The 23510-nt window shown below is 40.4% G+C and overlaps 1 protein-coding gene across 4 annotated transcripts in view; it reads left to right on the forward strand.

Annotated features, from left to right (window-relative positions):
- The first annotated feature begins 2155 nt into the window (after window positions 1-2155).
- GOLGA4 (golgin A4) overlaps window positions 2156-23510 on the forward strand; it is a 58733-nt gene continuing 37378 nt past the window's right edge. For 2 of the 4 annotated variants that reach the window (XM_042816734.1, XM_042816735.1), the window contains exons 1-6: window positions 2157-2328; window positions 5968-6063; window positions 18576-18641; window positions 19587-19901; window positions 22681-22728; window positions 23144-23200. In XM_042816734.1, coding sequence (XP_042672668.1) covers window positions 2242-2328; window positions 5968-6063; window positions 18576-18641; window positions 19587-19901; window positions 22681-22728; window positions 23144-23200 — 669 coding nt within the window. In that variant the 5' untranslated portion in view covers window positions 2157-2241. Of the gene's footprint in view, window positions 2329-5967; window positions 6064-14133; window positions 14236-18575; window positions 18642-19586; window positions 19902-22680; window positions 22729-23143; window positions 23201-23510 lie in introns of those variants that run through there. The other 2 variants (XM_042816738.1, XM_042816736.1) reach the window with 2 other exon arrangements.

Raw genomic sequence — 23510 nt, forward strand, 5'->3', positions numbered from 1 at the left:
GTGCTGGGGGCCCAGGCCTGGACGCAGCGCTGCAGATGGGGCCTCACAGGAGCCGAGCAGAGGGGGACGATCACCTCCCTCTGCTGCTGGCCGCCCCTTTTTCATGCAGCCCAGAGCACAGCTGGCCTTGCGGGCTGCAGGCGCACACTGCTGCCTCATGGCCAGATTCTCACCCACCAGGACCCCAAGTCCTTCTGCGCAGGGCTGCTCTCAAGGGGATCTTCCCCCAGTTTGTATAAATGCCTGGGATAATACATGGTTGGAGAAAGGAAGAAAAACTTGACTTACCCCACTGATATCTGGACAGATAGTCTACCTGGATAATAACGCCCTGCAAGATGAAAGGCAGCCGTAAACTCAGCTTTTCTATCTGATGGCTGTATGAGTTAGTTTCCTTTTAATATGCATCCAGCCATCAGATTCACACAGTACATTTAGAGAGACACTCAAAATTAGAGTCTAATTACAGGTGCTGCAGAGACAGAGCAGCACTGTGACAAAGCACAGAGGTGTGGCAACAGGGGATGTGTGTATTAGGAGGCTGGAGGTGAGGCTGGAGGTGCAGTGGTTAGAGAGTTTTCCAGAGCACTCCTTGGGCAGTGCCCTAACATGCTGCCTGGGAGTGGTCCATGCTACTGCATGCCAGGTTTAGAGGGAATAGAAGCCATCTGACTCAAGAAGCAAATTTTTCCTCTTTAAAACCACAGTTAAATATAATCACTCACTCTGCTTCATATCCCTGTGAGCTGCTCTTCAGGTATTTTTGCCATCGTAGTCTCAAAAACTCTTTCCTAGTCCTCTGTTTCCAAATCTACCTATACATAGATATCACAACCAGTCTTTCAGTTTATCTACTGCTAAATACGCTGTTCAAAATTACTTTTTTTCCACATATTAAATATATATTTTTGCTGTGAATGTATCTTGCTCATTTTTGTGGTCAGAGCACAGCAAACTATCCATCTACGTACTTTTTTTCCCCCTCAAATTATTTAAAGGTGATAGCAGTGTATTTCATTGCAAACAGGTTGCCCAAGGAGGCTGTGGATGCCCCATCCCTGCAGGCATTCAAGGCCAGGCTGGATGTGGCTCTGGGCAGCCTGGGCTGCTGGTTGGTGACCCTGCACATAGCAGGGGGTTGGAACTGGATGAGCACTGTGCTCCTTTGCAACCCAGGCCATTCTAGGATTCTATGTCAGGATGCTTGTGGTTACCAAATGTATTCATAGAGCAGTGCTATATAGAAGACTCATGGTTCAGCATTTCTTGCAAATCCCACCGTGTATTTCTAGCCTTTGTATGACATCATTGGCAACATGACAGTTTTGAAATAATCCCACGGTTGGAGAATGAATGGCAGCTGCTTTAATAGCTCGCTGTGTCTCACTGACAGAACTGAATGCACACAGTAAAAATAATAATAATTAAGAAAATCCAGCAAGCTATCCAAAGCTTCTGCAAAGTGGCCAAGAATGTCTCCCACCCAGATTCAAATAGAAAACCACAACAGTGATGCTTTATTCACATCCTATCTGTAAATAACACACCTCAGGTTCGCAAATAGAACAGGACACGAGGTGGCTGCCAGCAGACAGGTTTTCTGCCAGCTCCACGAACCAAGCCCGCGTGTTTTCCACAGCCCTTCACACACCCAGCAACGGGCGGCAGGGAGAAGAGCTTCGTCACACGAGGAAGGGCTTAGGAACGTCGGATGGCGTTTGGTGAGTCACAGGATCACGGGATGGCGGAAGGGACCCGCGAGGATCGCCGAGCTCATTCTCCACACAGGACCACCCGAGCTCGTTCCGCGCCCTGCGGTGACGACCCTTCGAGCGCTTCCCACTCGGATCTCGCCTCCGTCTCGCCGCGCCACCCATTTATCGCTGCCTATTCTCCCACCCACCATCACCGCGCTCCCTTCCCGGACCCGCTCGAGGTCCCCGGGGGCGGACTTTGAACCAGCCCCGCAGCCGGGCCGGATCCGAGCCTGCGGAGCGCGGCGAATTCCCGTGGGAAGTTTGTGCCTCGCCGCGCCCCGTACCGCCCCGAGCTCTCGGCTCCACGTTGGCCGCGCAGGCGCAGCGACGCGCTCACCTGCTGTGGGAGGGGGGAGCCGGCGGCGGCCGAGCGGGGCAGGGGCCGGGGGCAATCGCTGTCTCAGCGCAAGGGCGAGAGAAGAGGAGGAGGAGCGGGAGGAGGGCGAGAAGGACTACAGGGAGGCAGCGCGCTCCCCTCGCCGCCATGTTCAAGAAGCTGAAGCAGAAGATCAGTGAGGAGCAGACGCCGCCGCGCGGCGCTGGGGGCCGGGCCGCCCCCAACCAACATCAGGTAGCGCAGGGACCGCCGGGGGTGGGGAGGGGGTTAGCATTAGGGTTAGAGTTAGAGTTAGGTCTTGTCGTCCTGCTGTCCGCCCGTCACATCCCCCAGTCCCTTTAGCTTCCCTCATTTGGAGGCCGGCTATCGCTCAGTTTAGCCCCGTGCGTGTTTTTAAAGGTGGAAAAGCTGAGGAAAAAAATTTTGTTCTCACTTTCACTTTTTTTTTTTTTTTTTTTTTCTCCTTAGCGATTATTTTTTTGGCTTTTTTTTTTTTTTTTCTTTCTTACTTATACTTCTGTCAAGGTACATGATTAGCATTGGTTTCTAGAAACTGCATGTCCTAATGAAGCACTGTTGTGTGCAGGCTTTGGCAGCAGCTATGGCCAGAAATGTGATGTTTTCATGCGTGTGCCAAAGCAGAAATCTTCTCTGTGCCAGTTGGGTAAAAAAACCATGACACAAGTTAACTTTACTTCATCAGACTTTGTGCTGAGACAGGCGCTGTAGCCTGTGCCTTTTTGAGTCTTCGCTGGGTTAGGTATGCTTCAAATCTTGGAATCTAACAGAGTGGAAGTGATGTAAACTCAGCCTCGTGCTAATGGCAGGCTGCAGGCGGCAACTGCGCTCTTCTGACAGATCAGCCATCGGCTGCCTGTGCCCGGGCTGGATGAAACGTGATGCATGGGTGATCCAGCGTTGTGTGGTCTCCTGGTTTCGACCCTGCTGACATTCAGCTACTTAGTATTTGTTTTAATTGCTTACCTGTCAAATAGGGGCAGTAATTCTGGAGATAGATTGTCTGCAAAGCTCTTTCACAGAATCACAGAATGGCTTGGATTGGAAGGGACCTCAAAGATGATGAATCTCCAACCCCCCGCCACATGCATGGCCACCAAGCTTCACATTTCATAGCAGCCCAGGCTGCCCAGGGCCCCATCCAACCTGGCCTTGAACACCTCCAGGGATGGACGGGCATCCACAGCCTCTCTGGGCAGCTGTTCCAGCACCTCACCACTCTCATAGTAAAGAACTTCCCCCTGACATCCAACCTAAATCTTCCCTCCCTCAACTTCAAACCATTTCTCCTTGTCCTGTTTTGTAGCTTGTCAAGTTTGAGCCCTTTCATATTTATTCATTTTGAGTCTTCTCTGGAGAGTTGAAGAAGTAATTTTTGTCACAGTCGGGTCAGAATAGCATACTGAGTTGGTATGAGTGTTGAACTTTCAATTACAGTGGTAAGAGAGCTGCAGAACTTACTCTTACTTCTAAACAGCCAGATCACAGTACTTAGTACACAATGTTATCACCCAGTTAGCAGGACACTCATTACGTGTGAGTGTTTTCACTATATATGAGTACTTATTAGAAATCAACATATTGGATAAATTTGGGCCCAAATGGCTGTGGTTGCACTTCTTTATTTTTCTCTCACATCCACAGCCAACAGTTGAATATATTATAGTCTTTACTTGGTTGTTAGCATGGACAGTGTTAACAGGACAAATGTTAGCACTGTTAAGTCTTATGAAACATAATATAAGATACTTTCAACCAGTCTGCGCTGCTGTGGGCAGGCTGTGTAACTCAAAGGTTGACATGGAGGAGCAGACAGAACAAGAGGAGACTTTTGTTTATGTGTGAAAATTTCTTGGTGTATTACTTATTCTTTGATCTCTGGTACTACTAGCAGGAAATTGGCATTATATTTGTTCCTAAAAGTGGAATAAACTGATCTATTAGCTCCCGTGCCTCATTTCAAAGTAGATTCTGTAACTGAGGAAGGAGGGCAAAGGTACTGAGGCCTGAAGAATGTGGTGGAGCCATGCAAGGATGTGGGAAGTACTTCTGTTCCCTTGCTCTTACTAGATACATAAATAAACTGCGTTCAGTTTACTGTGTGCTCAGTCATCTATGACAGACACTATGAGTTACCACCTGGTGAAATACTTTCAAGCCAAGTTTTCCAAATTTCAATACTTTTTGTTCTATGGGACTTGCATCTGCATTCATTTTTGCTCTTTTTGTTCCTGTAACTTGTCACAGGGAGACCTCACTTGTCATCCCCTCTCTGGGACACCACACTTGTCAGCTGTGCTCTAGCTGTGGTATGTGAGGCTGTAATTACCTCTCGAACACTGATTAAATCCACAGGCACCATTTCTCCCATCGTAACATTCATCTGAATGCTTTTTCTCATGAGGTCTTTGCAGGCTTTCCTCTTCCATATGAGTGGTCAGCTAATGGATGTTAGCTCCCTGCATCTGAAAACCTGTCTGATGGAGGATGCGTCAGCTTCTGACTGCTGACAGGGAGAAAAAAACTGTTTTTGCAGTTGGAGGCAACCGTTTGATCTTCTGAACTTCAGTTCCGGAATTGTGCTGTTTGTTGCATAGGATCAATGGCTGCTCCTGCTGCCCTGCGTGGTGCCTGTGAAATGGCTCGAAATTGTCTGGCCAGATGAGTGCCAGCAGCAATACCAAATGCACAACCACCCAGGGCAGAGCAAAGAGAGGCCTTCGTACTCCTTCTAAACAGCAGCTAAGTGCTGATGAACGTTTGGAAACCTTTCTCACTCTGTGTGGTGAGGGCTAGATGTCTTCTTCATATAACTCACTTTAGGCTAGATGGTGGAAGGAAGAGGAGCTGGGATAGATTGCTGTTGTTGTACCTGGTAGCCTTTCAGAGCACCCAGCGCAGTCATGGTCTTGAGGTAGACATTTCGTAAGGAAGAATTTATGTATGCAATCTAAATGATGGTGCTGCAACAAAGTGTGAAAGGATTTGAAACTTTTTTTTTTTCATGGTAACACTGTTGTCTGGTTTATGTTATTGCATTTATCTAAAGGGAAATCTCACTCAGTAGTTTCTTTGTATGTAAAACTTGCTGATATTTTAATATTCCTTACTTTGGTATTGAAGTTCTCCAAGTGAATATTGAAGCAAGAGGCTGGCAGCTATACTTAGGTTGGCTTGGCCTGTTGCAAGCTCACTCAGCACGGAGTTGTGAAATGCCTTTGAATGGATGTTCAGTGCTGATAGGAACAAGTTTGTACTGACATCAGAAAATGCGTCATGTTCTGCCACTGCCCTTTTCTTTTGCTTAGATGCTATTTTATTTTGAACAGTCTTTTAAAAAGTTTTTCTTCAGTCAGGTTTTTTTACTAATTTCTTAAAGGAATCCGATGGTATTCCTTATGTGAATGATCAAATGCCTGTCAGAGTGCAAAACTTTTGAGCCATAAACTAAACATGAACATGTTAACATAAACTAAACTTGAACATAAACATAACGCATTAATACTTCAAACAAGTGTTAATACAGACTTGTTGTATTATGAAGCTGGAGTTTCAAGTGTGGACAGAGAGCACCATGGTTGCTAATAATCAAAATAAGTATTTTGTTGCATGCTTTCATGGCTGTTTCATGACATTTTATGCTGTGTAGACTTTGTGCTGGGTGCAGTCATAGATGGCATAGGAAGCTGATTTTGGTTTCTTCAAAAGGAAGATGTACACAGGGTTTTGCTGACATGTTATAGCCAGTAATTGCTAATATAAATGAAATAAATTAATTATTTATTAATAATTAAAAATAAATTAGTTGTGAACTGGTGATGTTATTGGTTGTTGATATATGTGATTTCTGTATAGGTTCCCCCCAAGTCTCCTCCACCGACTGACAAAAGAAGCAGATCATCTTCTTTGGCAGAGCAGAATGATGAAGGCTCTTCAACACCAGACAAAGAGGTCAGTTGAGAACTAGTTTTCTGTATTTTTTTTGCTTTAATACTTCCTTTAAAAAAAGCAAAACAAAAAGAAAAACAGCTTTGTGTTGAGTAACATTTTCTTTTGTTTCTCAGTCTATTTCTTGTGCATTTATACACAAGAACAGTCTTAAAGGTTAAATCCCATAGTGTTGACTGCTAGTGAAATGGAACTTGAAGCTGTAACTTAAACATTAAGAAACTTTTAAAATCTTTCTTGAAGTTTTGAAAATCTTATCCCTGAGCTGAACTCAGCAACTGTGACAGAAGTGACATTCAGAGAGATTATTTTTTCTTCCCTTTTGTTTGAAAAGTTGGGGGAGTTCTGTTAGCTGTTGGGGTAAATTGGCCTAAAGTGCCTAAAGTATTGAAGTGAAGCCTTATTTGTGTTTCTGACTGTACCAGTAATAATTATCAAATTTCAGAACAGTCTCAAAAAAACAAACAGACAAACACAAACAAGAAAACAGCAGCCTAAAAATACGGGCATAAAATATGATTAAATTTGCAATGACTTGCATAAGCAAACTAGAGATAATCTGCACTCGTCCTTGCTCAGATTGAGCACTGTGCGTTTTGCTGGGGTTTTGTTTGTTTGTTTGTTTGTTTTTAATGGCAGGATTAAAAATAAATTAAAAAAGAACCGATTTAGAGAATGTGCAATAGATTGGAGCGGTGAAGCAGGGAATGCTGGTGATTCTGTGAAATTGTCAAAGGAGATCTTCAGCTGCTAGGTATAAAACCAAATTTCCTGGTTTTGACTAGGCAGAAGAGAAAAAGGGGCACTTTCTTACCACGGGCCCACCTACTTCAGTTTTTAACACATTTTTGTCAGCTGGCAACCAGTTATCCTGAAATTTGCCTTACACTGTTGAAAACACTGCCAGTGATTAATGCTTGACGGCTTGTTTTCTGCAGTGATAGCAGAAACAAGGCAAAGACTATCTTGTGGTTCTGGTTTGTGCTTTAGAACAGCAATATTAAGGCTTCTAATAAATAGTGTGGTTTTTTTTTCCTGTACTCTTGCATATATAGAACAACTTCCATTTGTCACTGGAGGGAGGCTTTCTCTGAACTGATACTCCATAGTGTCAGCAAGCAGTGTAAGCCCTTAAATTATTAAGCATTTTAGGAAAGTACTTTGCTACATTTGTTTGTTTTTGTATTAAGTGCCTCAAGACAACAAGTAGAATGTGATAAAGGTTAAAGGAACAATCTGACTGGGGTGGTAAGTCACTTTTAAGCAGCAAAAGCTTAGTGGAATATGCTTAGTGAAGCTATGAGACACAGTGCTGTTTGTCTGTGACTGATTCACTGGGTTTTGTCAATCACTGATTTGGCACTGCCGACACAAAATTTTCCTCTGTTTTCAGTGGCAAATAATAAGGGAAAAGAATAAGTGCTTATTCTCCTCTTCCATTTTATTATGCAAGTACCAACTGTTTTGTCCACTCAAATAGTACAACTTACTCATTGAGTCAAACTCAGAGTAGTTTTCTTTAACTTGCCTTTAGTTTTGGGAATGGCTGCTTTTATTCCGTATCTGAAGAAGGTTCACATTCCTAAAAGCTTATCTTCTTCTTTAGTTGATTTAATAAAAAATATTAAAACAAACAAATCCTGTCTCCACCATTCTGATAACGTCGTATTGTAAGAAATGAAAACATTCTGAAACGTTGTTGAGCTCTTCTGACTTTACCTATATATATATCAACGCTTCCTGGGCCGTTCTTCATTTTTGCCAATTTTGCCTTCTAGTGTTTCATTTGATTTTGTTATGCCCCAGTTTCTTTTTTCTAGTTTGCTCTTCAAGACAAACAGGAGAAGCAAAGAATCCCCCACAGGACATGCCAGGTTTTGCTGGAAGAACATTATCATGCTCTAAATACAGTGATTACTCTTGGAACGATCAGAGAGAGAGGGAGAAATAAGATTAAGAATGGCAGTGGAGTACTAAAGTGACCCCAGATTTATAGTTATCCCTTGGCATAGGGAGTTGTTATGAGAATTTTGCTTATGAAACACATTCTGTAATTAAAATTCTGAAAGCAGTAAGGATGCTAAAGGAATGAAAATCTCTGTTTTTTAATAAGGTCTGTTTTCACATCAAATGGAAATTTTACTAAAAGGAAGATAAATGACATGAAAGCTGCTTTTTCCAAATATTCCTCATAAGTATTAGGACTGGTTAAAAGCAGAAAGTCTTTCAAGTGTATTTGTTGAACTTTCCTAAAGTTCAGCTCAGTGGCAATATTTATAGTGCTTTAAAGTAGATGCAGATACTACAGACCATCTCTGAAAATGCACACAGTAATTATAGGGTAGGAGGAGAGAATTTTAAGCAACGTTATTGTTTGATCATTCATATGTTTTTACATATGTTGTCAATGTTGTAACAAAGAACTAAGGTTAGACAACATTTAATTCCCTGAAAATGTTTGGTTTTGAAGGATGCTGTAATGTTTCTTTAGTACATGGATAGGTATTAACCAACATGGTATAGAAAGCTTAAGCAAATAGAACTCTGCAGTGTTTTGGAGTTCCATTGTGTGTTTTTTCACCTCTCACTGGTCTATTCTATTTTAGTATGTATAGATTAATAGGTATTTTAATAGATAAATGTTCACAGAATCACAGAATGGCCTGGGTTGGAATGGACCTCAAGGATGATGAATCTCCAACCCCCTGCCACATGCAGGGCCACCAACCTCCCCTTTAATGCCAGCCCAGGCTGCCCAGAGCCCCATCCAACCTGGCCTTGAACACCTCCAAGGATGGACGGGGCATCACAGCCTCTCTGGGCAGCTGTTCCAGCACCTCACCACTCTCATAGTAAAGATGTTTTCACACTTTTGGTGCTGCAATGTCAAGGCTACAGGTATGGCATGTGGAAACTGCAGTGTAAATTCAATATTTTTAGAATTTTAAAAAATCAGAGTGAATTAAACTTGTAATTGGCAATATGATCGTGATCAAAGAATTACAATAAAACCTTCAGGCAAACATTCTTACTTGATATTCTTCAGTGGCAACTTTTTCTTTGTTTTTTTTTAACTGCAAGTGCTGTCGGATTTAAAAAAACCTCTGCACTTCATTTATGGAACACTAGCATAAGTTTCTTTCATTGTTGCCTTCATTCTTTGGTTTCTATTTCAATAAAGCTGTGACTCTCCATGGAGGATACAGAGAAGCTTGTTTTGTTTTCTGTATAAGGAAAAAGCAGAGGTCTCTTCTTGCAAGTAGTTTGCAAAATATGGCTTGAATGTGAGATAAAAGCATTTATTGATAGTTAGCTAGAACTTCTTCAAACAAGTTGTCTGTCAAGTGCTTTCTGAGTCGGACTTCTTGTCATTCAAAACAGATCTGCATGATTAAAACCAAATTCTTGCTACTTCCAGTCTTTTCCAGAGAAGAATAGAGTTTGGCTTTCAAATTTCAGTCTGTTGAGCAGAATTTGAGGGCAGATGCATCAATCATACTCCTTATCTTTCCTAGAAATTGAAATTTTTCTGGTATGCACAAGGATTGCTCCGTAAGTAATGCCTCCTATTTTATTGCTTTGGCCCACTGTGTCAGACATGGATGTTGGTAATATGGTGATAAAGGTTGAACCTTCCCACCAGTATTCCATGACGTTTTGTTGTCATGCGAAAGATGGCAGCAGAGGGACAGTCTAACAGAATGGTATCTGATATGAAAGTGCATCTGAAGCAAATGTGTGTCCTTGAATTCGTCCATGTGGAAAAAATGGCACTTTTTGATATTCATTGACACTTGCTGAACATTTTTGGACACCAAACAGTGTATGTGAGCACAGTGAGACAATAGGTGGTGTGTTTTGGGAGTGGGCAGCAACTTGAAAGACAAACCAGATTCCACAGGGTCATGCAGCTTTTTGACTTGCTCTGCCAATGGAGTGGTGCTATTGTGCTCTTTGAATCTGTTGTGGTTTCCAAGGAAATAAATGGGAGGCATTACTTTGGGAGCAATATATGACCTATGTAGTATGATGTGTCCACCCAGTGAAGATAAGAATGGTAGTTTGGGGCCACCAAGCACGAGCAAACAGCCAATAGCTTGCTGTGTAGGACTTGTCAGTTATCCAGGTCCAGATATCACTCACATCCTCAGGAGTGTCATGGAAGTAACAGCAGAGCACCGTATATTTAGCTCCCTTTAGAGCTAAAGATAAACTAGCAGTGGGCTTCTCAGACTTTATGTTGACTTCTAAAATGAATTGAAACACTTTTCTAGCATAGGCTAATAATAAAGGAAGCCAAATAAAACTGGATATAGTTTTTGTTTTTCTACCTTTGTTAGTGCTGCACCTTTTATTTATTCATCCAGTTTGAAGTACTTCCAAATAAATACTGCCAGGGTCAGTCTCTGTTAAATGCAACTTCAAAACTGAGTTTTGGAGGCTGTACAACCTAATTCTTATCTAAAGCTTGTTTTTTATAGCTCTTGATGCATGCACAGATTTGTTTAGATAGCTCATGAAAATGAAAGCAAATCCAGAAAGGGCTGTTTGTTCAGTATTACCTCTTCCTGTAAATGCAGTTCAGAACTCATCGATTGAAGCTTTTTTATTGGAGAGAACTCTTGAACTTCGAGTTCTTTCTCCAGTATTTTAATTCCACGAACACAGTAGAAACGAGGTATGAAGAGATCATTATGAATTGCACAAGCCTAGTCAATAAGTGTGTGTGTAAGGTCAGCAAATTACTGAATTATTCACAACTTTTCTGGCTTTCCCCGTATTGGGCAAATAAACTTTTTTTTCCTTTTATTTTTTTTTTCTTCTTTTTTCCCCCTTACTGTTGGGGAATGGTATATTCTTCTTAGTTTCACCTGACAGCTGACATCCCTGCCTTCTTGAGCAGAATGAGTGAACTACTGGCTTGTCTTTTAGTCAAGCTTGTAGTATAATCTCTTTCCCTTGGTTTTACTGTACACGTATGCATGGAAAACTGTATACATACAATTAGAGAAGCTTCTAAGCATCAATATACTTGAAATGCACATGCACCATGATGTACTTGGCTAACAAAATGTGTGAATTTGCAAGTTTACATAACAGCATCTTCATCTGAAACTCTGAGAGGGAATGACTGCCTTTGACAACCAAGCAAGTGTTATGTATATGCAATATGAATTGATTCAATAATTCCCATCTCCCATGAACAGTAAGAGTTGAGTTGCACCATAATCCCCCATAAATTCTGTCTTTTCTTTCTCAGCCTTCTAAGAAAGCTTTTGATGTAGGGGTCATAGCTGCTTTAGTTTATGCATTCCATTCTTCAGAGTCGCCAGAGCAAAAGTAGATTTGAGCTGGGTGATTCTTCAGAGGGAGGAAGAAAAGCAGAAGCTATAAACATGATTGGTTCTGGGGTTCAGCCTTCAAAGAACAAGTAAGACTGCTTAACCAAGACCAGACTTGAGGGCTGAAGAAACTCTGTTTCTAAAACCCTGAAGAGATTAACTCTCAAGTAACAATACATAGTACTTAAAGAAGTGTAGCATCATCTGGTCTTTTGGTTAATTACATAATTTATCTCATTTCTAACTTTTTCTGAAATGTAGAAATCCTTACTGTTGGTCAGTAAGATAAAGTAGAAGTTCTGTATTATGATAAAAGGTCCGCAACATCACACACTTAATTTGGTGCCTGAGTTAAAAGTCAGTGTGCAATAGGGAGTTCATTTGTTCATTTACCATGGAGCATGCTTGAAGCATAGAATATCGAAAGATTTTAGTAGCATTTTAGTTTTTTTTTCTCTAAAAAGCTTTAAGAGCAATTTGATGGCATTCAGAGCACTAGAGAAAACTAATTAAAGCATTACTTAGATTTTTCCAAATTCTCTCTGGTCTGAAGCATGCTAGAAGCAATTGGATTCTCTACCTGTCTAGTTTACTGATTACATCAACTGACATTAGGCTGAGGTGGTAGTGCTAATGATACATTAGATAGCTTAGCAGTAAATGATGCTTAATGTTTCTGACCCCGCTAAGGTCATTAGGAGTGGCACAGCTCTCAAGCACAAGAACCCATTGTGGCAATATTTACAACTGTTTTGCTTTGGCAGGCTGCCTTTTTTTTCTTGTCGCTTTTTTTCTTCTTTTTTCAGGTATGGGTGAATCATTTTTAGTGACTAATAAAAAAAAAAGTTAAATAGCTAGCACTAACACCATGCAGAACTGTTAGAAATGAAAAAGTGCTAATAAAAATGATATGTACTTCGGGAAGTATTTGGTAGTGTTATTATAAGACTTATCTAGCAGCACTGCCTATAATATAACTATATAAAATAGCAGGTAACGAGTTGCTGGAGCAAAATATGTATGAGCAATTACTTAAACATTTTCAGTGTTGAGCATCCAACATCTGAGAACAGAAGATGAGTTTATTAATGAGAAGACAGAGCCAGTTCTAAAAGGGCTACTTTAACCAATAAGTATCATTCTTGGACCATGACTCTCTTTTGTAGCTGTTTGAAGTGTGAAGCTCATCTGTTGGTTACTGGGAATGAAGTACCTTGCGATCTCATTTTCACATGATTTTCTGTTCTGCCTCAGGCACTATTGTTGTCTTCTACCTGACTTTGTAGGGTTTGTTCCTTCCCTTTTGTGCTAGCCTTGTCTTCTTGGCAGTAGGCTCGAGCAACAGCATGGTAATGTAGTGATGTTCTTGCTTCAGGCTTCTGGTTATCATCTATGAAACTCAGCAGTATTGTTAATTGCTTTCTATTGTTTGTGTTAACTATTGTTTGTGAGACAGACCCGTAGTTGTATGTCGGCAGATTTAAGTAGTATGGCATAAGAAATAAGAAAGCATGTATGAATTTAACAACATAACAATAAATAGTGTGCATTGGGGTGGCTTAGGCTATGCAGATGCTGGTACCTTGGATATGCTTATCTTGCTATGGAAAAGCTGCCAATTGTCTGCCAAGTAGCTGGAATGAATTTTTAAGATCAACTCCATTGTTTAAGCTTCTTTATTGTCTTTCCCATATGGTTGGGTGTGGGTGAGTACTTTTTCTTGTTTGATTTTGTTTGGCTTTTTTTGTGTGTGTGTGTGAGAGAGACAGTACTGCTTAAGCCCTCCTGCTAGAACCTTATTACGCTTATATAGATGTGGGCTTAAAGGCATTACTAAAAACAACCATTCTTGGGTGGCTGTCCACTTTTTTATTTCAGATGAAGAATAATTTCTTAGAGGTGACATAGGATTTTTTATTTTTTTTTTAATACAAGTTGTTTGGGTAATGCAAGGAATTTGGTGTGTGCAAAATAATGCTGTGGTGAAATTGCATGGTCTAATATTTTGAGAAGCAAGCATTAGCCTACCATTGCTAGGAAATGGTAATTAGAACCATCTGGATTCTTGAAGTCCTTGGCAGTCATGTTTTGAAAGCGATTAATCTAAGCTGAAGGTAATGTGAGTTCCATTTCTAAAACGTTCATCATCTTTTGGTTAATAGTGTTCACCATAATCTGTGTACAAGTACTTTCAAAATGGTGTTTCATCATCCTAACTGGTGTTGGTGTTGTCTAAACATTATTCTGTATAAAGCATTCTGCGTCTTAAACATTTCATCAACATTTTATTTCTTGCTGAGAATTTATGTACTTCTGATTCGTGAGGCCATCAGGCTTTCCTGTAGCACTGCTGCTTTGTGATTATACACTTTTTTTGTGATTGTTTTTCACATGTAGTTTTGAGAGCAAAGAGGGCTCAGTGAGATCAGAAGGCAAGTCACCTACAGAACTTAAAAAAAAAAAAGTCAATGTCAGTACCTGAAATGCTTTCATTATATTGGGCTTGAATACAATACTTTTTGAAAACTATGTTTCCCATTCTTCTGAATAATGAACTGAATGACCTAATGCATAATTGTGCTCTTGTCCTACCTTTATCAGTGTCTTGTCTCATCAACTGCTGTACCTTCTGACAGTGTTTTCAGTAGTGTCAAAAACCAGTAGAATTTTGCAACCTTCTTTACCTTATCATTTGATTTATCTTCGTTTTCGTACTTTTTGCATTGAATGACAGCTTCTAGCCGGGATGATAGCAGAGCCTGCTTTTCTCTCTGAGTATACTATCTTTGCTTTGGATCCCACCAAGCAACCTAAGCCACAGAGTGACGGTGTGGTGAGTCCTCCCACCCCTCTTAGTGATGCCTTTAGGAGAGGCAGGAGAGTCCTGTACTAGAAGGCAAACCTAGTGTTGCTTGTGGCTTGTTCTCACAATGGCATCTTAACTACCTTGTTGCTAACCCTGCACTAAATTTCACTGAGTTAGTACCTGATAGCTCCTGGCTGGTGTGCTGTATGATGTGAATTTATTGTAACACCAAAATTAACACATTTTCTGTTACATGGGTAACAATACTTTACTCAACTTTTAAGTAATTGTTGCACAAATTTGTACACTTGTTGCTTAGAATTTGATAATGCTGTTGAAAGTCTTCCTCTTCATTTTATGTATGTTTATATTTCAAAATAAATACAATAAACACTGAGATTGCATGTAATTTTTGGACACAGAAACATTTTGCTGCCTACAGTGGAGGGCTCAATGTAACTTACTGTTGATGGCAGTAGGAAATCGTTATACAGAGAAATTCAACTGCTTCTAATTGGTAACCTGAATGGTATTACTGTGAGGCTAAATGGACTTTTTTCCTAAATTGTTAGATTTCATTTTAAATATATAGTTGTTTGCCTGGAAATGTTGTTTGCATAATATACAAATTACGCAGATGGCAAAGCCTGGTTGGAAGAGAACAAGACAACTGGAGAGAAAATAGCAGGCACAAGAAGGAATGTGGCCTTCTAATTTCTGACATACACAGAAGCAAAGCTGTGTGATTCTGATTGCTGCCACGGAACTGGGGTGTCCTCCTTCACGTGCTTCAGAGCCATGGCATTCCTGAGTGCACAGTGATTCAAAACATGCTAAAATCCTGGAGTCACATATCGTCCTCAATTCGTGATTCCTTACGTTCCTTTTCTGATTTAGCAAGTCCTTCCTTGCTGCTCATGCAGAGGCTGAAAATGAAAAGACACTGAAGGCTATAACAGGGTGTACACTATGCTGTGATGGGATTGTCTCAAGATAGAAATGCTAAGACTGAAACTGCTAGAAAAGGTGATTTGTGCAAAGTCTTTGTGTGTGCCAAAGTGTTTTTTGCTTGTTATCTCAGAGCACAGCTTCATTACTAGCTCAGGCATGGTGCTCTCCAGATTGAGCTTTTTGATGAGGGGCATAGTTGATATTCAGACTGCTGAAATCTGAAGCTTTGGAATAGTTTTATATTTTGTAAGCATTTTTTTTTTTCCTTTTTAGTTTCTAGGTATTTTGACCACATTCAAGGTCCTGTAATAGTTACTTTAAATTCTGCAGATAAAATTAAGCGTAAACAATCATGGACTGTTTTTCAGTACACTGCAGAATATCCTTTGTACAGCTGGATTTTGAAAAGAATGCTCCAAAGTTGCCTTTGTGTTCTCTGTATATACTTCAGTGCCAGCAGTCGCCATCTTGTATGTTTACATGCAAAGCTGCATGCACTGCAAGTAATTGTAATGTGGGAGTTACAGGTAATGTGTTACCAATGAGTGTTTAATAATCTTACCTGTGAAACTGATTTTATTTTCTGAACCTTTTGAAAAGAAGTGCTCTCAGTGTAAGAATTCAGGACGGGGCAGTGAAGAACAGAAAACAGTGATGAAAAGCCTTCAAGGAAGAGGAGTGCTGGTTATTACAAATACAAGAAAACCAAAGATGAACATTTGGGAAACCTGCATAAACTAAAGATACAGGAGAATGAGCGTTTCGTCAGCACACACAAACATATAAATAAATTTTGCTAAGACAGGCTGGTATTTTAGCTGTGTGTGTACAGGTGATGTGTGATCCAAGAGAATGGGCAGCAGGGCGAAGCGGCTGGAACTGTGCTGGTTTTTTTGCTCAGCATTGAGGAGGCTAGCGTAAGCTCTCTGCTAACTGAGCTTTGGGGATTTCCTTACATGAAAAAATGCAGTGCAGATATTGTTGGATGAGGAGGTATTTTTTTGGAGAGGAAAGATTGTGGGGAAAAAAATGTATACAAAACCCTTCTTCCTTCCTCCATAATTTACTCAAAATTTTGCAGTGCTTGAGGAAGAGAGGAAGAACAGTAGAGTGTTTTTAAATACAGACACTTAAGCTTTAAATTTTTAGGCACATGAAAATATTTATATCCTTAGGAAATAAATAGTAAGATAAATGAGTTTGCATTTCAGGAATAAGAATGTAGGGAAGTACAAATATCAAGAGTTCCCTGAGGGTTCCAGTTAAAATTGAGCTCTGGTTTATACCTCTTAATGACGGAAAGCAAACATTTTATTACTAATTGTAAACGTAGCTGTGTTTGGATACAGATACAGTTGTTGTGTTATGTTCTGGGGAATAATGGAAGACTTCTGTTGGTCAGGAAGCCTGTCATTTCTCTAGAGGTTTTAAGACTCAGAATGCCTACACTTTTTGCTTCCAGTTTCACCAAACCAACTCTTGAGGCTTACAAAAGGCTTCTAAGCTCTTCAAAGCCTCTTGAATCTATATTTATATATAGCAACCTTTATTCATGCTTACCTTTCACTTTATGGACTCTACAGAATGACCCTTTGCCCTAGAGCACAGGCTAGGGCAGTTAGAACTGCAGCAGCTAGGTATGTGAGGGTCCAGGTTCTACATGAAATATAACCAGTGCATTCTTGTGATTTATTCTGATAGCAAATACAGTCCTAAACGTAGGCTCTGCTTCTGTTTACGTAGGCTGAAAGCAAAGATACCAGCACAATGAAGAGGAAAACTTTAAAAGAGGTGGCATTAGTTTCAGTTTTGAGATGGCATTTTTTTAAAGGATCTTAACAGTTCAAAAGGATACTTTTTTGTATGTGTTTATAAATTTAATGTAATAAATCTAATTACTCTTGTGTTTTAAAATGACTTAAATATTATTTAAGTATCATTATGAAGTAGATGTACAAACCCTACACAGTTTCCTTTAATTCTACTGATAATAATCAGAGTAGGTTTTTGAAAGGTGTAGTTAGTGTGAATTCTTGCTGAAGTATGTCTTTTCTCTCCTGTTTGTCGAGTACTAGACCTGGACTATCACCACTGAAATAAGTAGATGCTTTATTATAAAGCAGAAAGTAGTTTTTTGTTTGGATTACCCTTACTGCTGGCTTTCCAGTTAAGAAATGAGAGAACAGGTAATGCAGCCCAGAATAAAACCTGGGAATGCTTTAGTTCAAAAGCCAGTAAGAGCTCTTAATCCATTAAAACCAAACCCACTATGACAGTGTGATGCTATTAAATGGAATGCACATTTTGTTCAAGCCAGACAAAATGCAATTTCCAAATCCAGGCAGACTTGCTATGTGGCTCGTTATTGCTCATTTCACCTAGTCTGAGTCTGTATGGGTATCTGCTAATTTCTCGAGCTTAGCAGTCTGGATTTCTACCTTCTGTGATATTTCTATACTTTATTGAGTTTGGTCCATATCAAACCATACTGAAGCCTTTTTTTTTTTTTTTTTTTCTGATGCATTCCTCTGATGCTTGTGCTTCCATGCATATCTGCACATCTTAATTGGAAAGTTACATTGCTCATAACCCTATTCCTTATATTTTGTTCAGTATTTTTCAGTGCTTCTCTTGGAAAAAAATAATATCCAAGAGAGTTTCTAGCTTGTTCTACTACATCACTGTGACCTGACTTCAGCACTAGAAAACTCTGAATCTATACAGGTTAGGGAGCACCTGAGCACAGGGCATAGGAACAGCAGAACAGACAAAGGACAGAAAGATCTGAAATCCATAATGAAAATAAAACTATTGTTTTTTTGTAGAATTTTTTTCCCCTCCTTATTTGGGAGTGCAGAAAAATGTATGTGTCCAGTCTTACACAAGGTGTGTTCTCTGAAAGTCTAATATTGGGCTTTCTTGGAGTCTAAAACAGTGTTAGTGTTAATGGTGTATTTGTCCAAGTAACAAGTTTTTGTGTTTTTTTTCCCCTCTTTCTATGCCTTCTTAAGTAGAGGAGGATGATGTGATTTCAGTGTTCCTCACATCAGCTGTAGACACTGATCACCAGTTCAATTTTTTTTTTCCCCTGCTGTTACTTTGTCTTTTTCTGATGTTCCTTTGATCTGTGCATAAATGTTACATAAATAATCATTATGAATAATTTAATTGGAAATGTTGGTGTTTGCAGATGTCTCATACTAATCTATGCACACATAGCTGCTTGGTAGTTCTCTGTATTGCAGCAGTATGTTTGGAGTTTAACAAACTAGCTTGTTTGCATGAACATATCGGAATAAACATTTTAAAGGAAGTACTAGAAACACAGACAAGAAAAAAGCATGGGTGTTATTTGTAGGAATGATGAAATCTAGTCATTAGTCTATTCCTTCTAACTATTGTTTTTCCTCCTGCAGCATTTACCTAAGCAAACAGTTCCCAGATCGACTGAAAACGATGGAAGTGAGCCAGCATCCCCTCAGGTACTTATGGGGCTTTTGTTTTGTCTTTCACTGCCATGTTTCATGTGTATTAATTTAGCCAAAGTGCCCAGTGTGCATCTTCATGCTGGAGAAGGGATGAGAAGTACTTTGGCATGTTACTAAGATGGTATTAAGATAGAGTTACTTTCTAGCTGAAGGAAAAGAATTGATAGGCTTAAAAAAAGTTGTCACTAGTAATAAGGTGGAGGTCATTCTTTAATACACCTCAGCAATAGGTCTGGGTTGCTGGAGTGGGATTAGCAGCAATTGCTACTGTGTGCATTCCAGCCTTTGTGTGGGCTACATCGTTTGGTAGTGCTGTAAAGTCACTGCTGTAGCACCAGCAACGCATGTCTCCATAGCATGGGCTCTGCTGTTTTAAAACCTCACAAGGATTTGTGTTGCACAAATCAGTAATTGCATTTTGTGTAAAAATCTTAAAACCATTTAAAATAAAAAAGAATCTTCAAGATCCCGTTAGGACTGTTGTACAAGGACTTTTACAATGAGTTTATTTTCTCAATCGTAGGAAAAGGTTTTGGTATCTTTGCGATAAATGCAAACTTCTGTTCAATACATCAAGAAGTGAGTCACATTTATATATTTTAATTTGAGATAAAAAGTAAATGCAGCTATTTGTTTTAGTTGTGTATTCACTTTCTAATGGGCTTGCACAGTAATATATGCTTCCAGGAGAGTAAATCAGAGCTGCAGCGTACTGAATTTAGTTGATCTCTGAAACTGCCCACACCTGGTAGTTTGCACGGCTGTTTTTTCCACACAGGGAGGTGACTGCTAAGGGAATGGTAGAGATGGTGTCATCTCTAAGGTGCTCTGTTGGGTGACAGTGGTTCCTTGGCCTTACTCAGGTCTCTTTCCTCAGCCTTACTGTTTTTGTCTGCCTAAAAGCAGTGCAGAAGTAACCTCTTGTTTGGGTTTTCACAGCCAAGTGATGCTCAGTCATTCACCCAGCGTCTTCAGCTCCGAGTTCCCTCCATGGAGTCGCTGTTTCGAAGCCCAGTGAAAGAGTCCCTGTTCCGCTCTTCTTCTAAAGAGTCCCTGGTACGAACATCCTCCAGAGATTCTCTGAATCGGCTGGATGTGGATGCAGCTGGTCCCACCTTTGACCCACCTTCTGACATTGAAAGTGAGACCGAGGAGGTTTCAGGAAATGCAGACAGCCTCAGCAGGGAGCAGCTGCTGCAGCGACTGCGCCGAATGGAGCGCAGCTTGGGCAACTACAGAGGGAAATACGCTGAGGTAAGCGATGGCACTGAAGAGAGAGGAAGGAAAAAAGTAGGACTGGTATACACAGTAGTGAGTCATTTTTTCTCTGCAGTTTTCCTCAGCTTGGAACAAATGCTCTTGTAGATAGCATGGACTTTCAATGATGATACTAAATCTGGTTATGTTTGGCCTAGGCAAGCCATAAGTTGTGCTGGTAGCACGATGTGGAAATACTTCTCACAGAATCACAAAAGAGCTGAGGTAGGAAGGAATCTGAGTCCATCTGGTCCAATCCCTGCTCAAATAGGGCCACCCAAAGCATGTTCAGGTGGCTTTTGGAGTTCTCCTTGGTTGAGTCTCTACAGCCCCCAGGCACCTTGGGCCAGTGGTCTGTCAGTTGCAAAGCACAGAAGTGCTTCCTGGTATTCAGAGGTAACTTGGCAGGACAAGGGGAAGTGGTTTTAAGTTGAGGGAGGGAAGATTTAGGTTGGATGTCAGGGGGAAGTTCTTTGCTGTGAGAGTGATGAGGTGCTGGAACAGCTGCCCAGAGAGGCTGTGGATGTACCATCCCTAGAGGTGTTCAAGGGCAGATTGGATGGGACCCTGGGCAGCCTGGTCTAGTATTAAATGGAGGTTGATGGTCCTGCATGTGGCAGGGGGGTTGGAGGTTCATGATCCTTGAGGTCCCTTCCAACCCTGGCCATTCTGTGATTCTGGTGTTCCAGTTTGTTCCCGTTGCTTCTTGTCTGGAAAGAGCCTGGCTCCGTCTTTGCCCTCCCTTCAGGAATTTATGGACATTGGCAAGAGCCTCCTGTGCTTCAGGCTGAACAATCTCAGCCTCTTCTTGTTGAAGAGGTGCTCTGATCCCTCCATTATCTTGGTGTCAGCCTTCCCTTGGATCCTTTCTAGTATGTCCAGGTCCCTCTTGTGCTGGGAGGCCCCAAACTGGAACACTTAGTACTTCAATTGTGGCCTCACCAATCCTAAGTGGACAAATCACCTCTCTTGACCTGTTGGCAGTGCATTGCCTGATGCAGCCAAGACTGCTATTAGCCTTCTAAGCAGCAAGGGCACGTTGCTGACTCGCATTCAGTTTTGTAGCCATCAGGACCCATAGGTCCTTCTCTGCAGAGCTGGTTCCCAGCTGGGCCCTTGGAGTTATTCCTTCCCAGGTGCAGGGCTTTGGTGTTGCCTTGTGGAATTTCGTGAGATTCTTGTTAGCCAGCCTCTCCAGCCTGTTCAAGTTTCTCCCTTTTCATCTCTTGTTTGTAAATAATTACTTGCTGTTGGGAACACAGTTGAGTGTCACTCTGTGTGTTTTCCTCAGCTATATACCCAGATACAGGTCCAGGAGTTTTTCTGTTGAAAGTGTGTACCTGGGCTGGTATTGAGTGTAGTGCTGAGCATGGCTGACTTGACATACTTTGCTTCTGTAGCTGTACAGCTACACTGTGTGCTTCACTCCATGCATTTATCGTAGACAGACACATTGTTTTCAGTCATTAAGTTCTGTTCACCATTACTTCTAGGTATACCACTTCTAAGTTTTTTGTTGTTCTGTGTGTTTCTGTGTGGATTTTTGGCTATCAGTGCCAAAATGCATGCAATCTAAGACATAAACAGCAACTACTGTGTTTAACATATATCTTAAAAAATAGCTGTGTTTCATTAATTCATTCGTTATCATCTCCCATTCTTTTTTCATAGTCTTCCAGTTAGTATAATAAGGTTATATTTTCTAAAGGTTTAGGTAAAAAAGTGTTGTTAAAATGAGAATTCTCCAAATTGTAGATTTGGTTTTGTGTTTTTAGTGCAGTCTGTCCAGCAAATCCTCTCTATCAAAATGATATCTCTATCAAAAAGGTAGTTTTTGTGTGAGAGAGTTTCTCCAGATCTTTGGATTCCATTTAAAGACGTGTTGGAGTTTGGAAGAAAGGCATTGGACATATAGTGAGAGTTTTAAGATTTAAAATTCTTTCTCATTGGTGGTAGAACCCAGAGTTGGCATCTCAAGAATATAGTTTTTGTTTTCTTATAAGTATGAAGTAAGTATGACTCAAATTTAACAGTAGCTTTGAATTCTGAAAAGTTCTAATTTATTTTAAATTACATTTTGAAGATGCTAATTGACTTACAGACTTCTGGTTTGGATGTTTTGCATTGGTTTTCCCATAGTTTTTCAGTAGTTGGAAGAGTGCATTCCAATTCCAAGTGCCATTACGCTACTTCAGCTTTGGACAGCTTAGGCAATTGTGATCAGATTTTTAATTAAACTAAATTGTGCAGTTACTCATGAAGTCCTTTTGTCAGCTTACAATGAAAAATGTTGTTCATTTCCCGTCTGTCTGCTTGGGATGAGAGCGTTCTTGGGATGAGAGCGTTCACTGTTACGCAGACCTTTTTCTCCTAGAGTTGAAAGTGTACTTTACAAAGTAAAATCATCTTTAAATTTAAATTTAAAGTTTAAAAATGTACATCCCCGTGGAGGCAGTTCTCTGGGGTATAACTTTCTGATGTAGTTTTTTGACCACCTGTACTTAAGCTTGGGAGTCCTTAGGATTATTTTCAGTGAAGGGGGTGCTGTGCTTGAGTGGTGAGTAACCTATTTGTTTTGATATATAGAGTTTATTTATTTTATAAGTGGAAAAAATGAACATTGCAGAAGACAATTGTTTTCATACATTTCTGTCAAGAGAGTTTTCCAAGTAAAGTAAGGAGTTTGAGAATGCATACGGTGATACAACTAAGCAAATTATTGTGATATCTCTAAGTGGATGCATTGTCATCATTATTACTGATTTCTGTGTTTTAGCTGGTGTCTGCTTATCAAGTTATCCAACGAGAGAAGAAGAAGCTACAGGTAAGCATTACTATCTTCTCTATCTTGAAAGATATGGTGCAAGTGCACCAAAGTGTCCTTTGTTTGAACTCATTTATGTGTACTTCCACATGTTTACATATGCTGGAGTGTTTTATTTATAAATACAGTAAACAGAAGACTGTCTTTTTGCTCGGTGCCCTTAGAAATCTCAGCTAATACTGGTTTGTGCAAATAACTGAAGCTGTTGTACTTCTGCCTTTTTGAATGGATCAACTGCATTCGTGTGATGGATTGCCAACTCACATTTGGCAGTTCGTTACAATACTTACACATCAAATTTGACTTGAAAGAAAAATAAATATAAACACAAATTCTTCTACTGATACACAGTTCTATCAATTTATTTATACTTTGCACCTGCAGTTACATTTAATATGGTTTATTCCTTTTTAAGGGCATTCTGAGTCAAAGTCAGGATAAAGCACTTCGCAGAATTGGAGAACTGAGAGAGGTAAATTCCTTTATTGGTTGAATGTTTGCTTTCCTCCATACGTGCAGAGGATCTTTCTCTGTGCCTGGTTTTTGATTTTAAATTCAATTTGGAAAATATTTCCTATTGCACAGCAGGGTTTTTAACTGCTTGCTTTTATTGCCTAACATGGGGCTATTTCTCTTGTTTATTTCCCATTCAGCTGATTATTGTCACAGTCTAAGGCAGAGCAGTTTGTAGCACTAACTGAATTGCTTTTCTGCTCATTGTGAAGCTGGTAGAAATGCATGTGGTTATTGCAGTGTTGTTGGGGCTGGCATTAGATGTGGCT

Source organism: Centrocercus urophasianus, unplaced genomic scaffold (assembly GCF_019232065.1).
Source record: "Centrocercus urophasianus isolate 14NV4802_14NV808 unplaced genomic scaffold, USGS_Curo_1.0 seq_16, whole genome shotgun sequence".
Classification (NCBI taxonomy): Eukaryota; Metazoa; Chordata; class Aves; order Galliformes; family Phasianidae; genus Centrocercus; species Centrocercus urophasianus.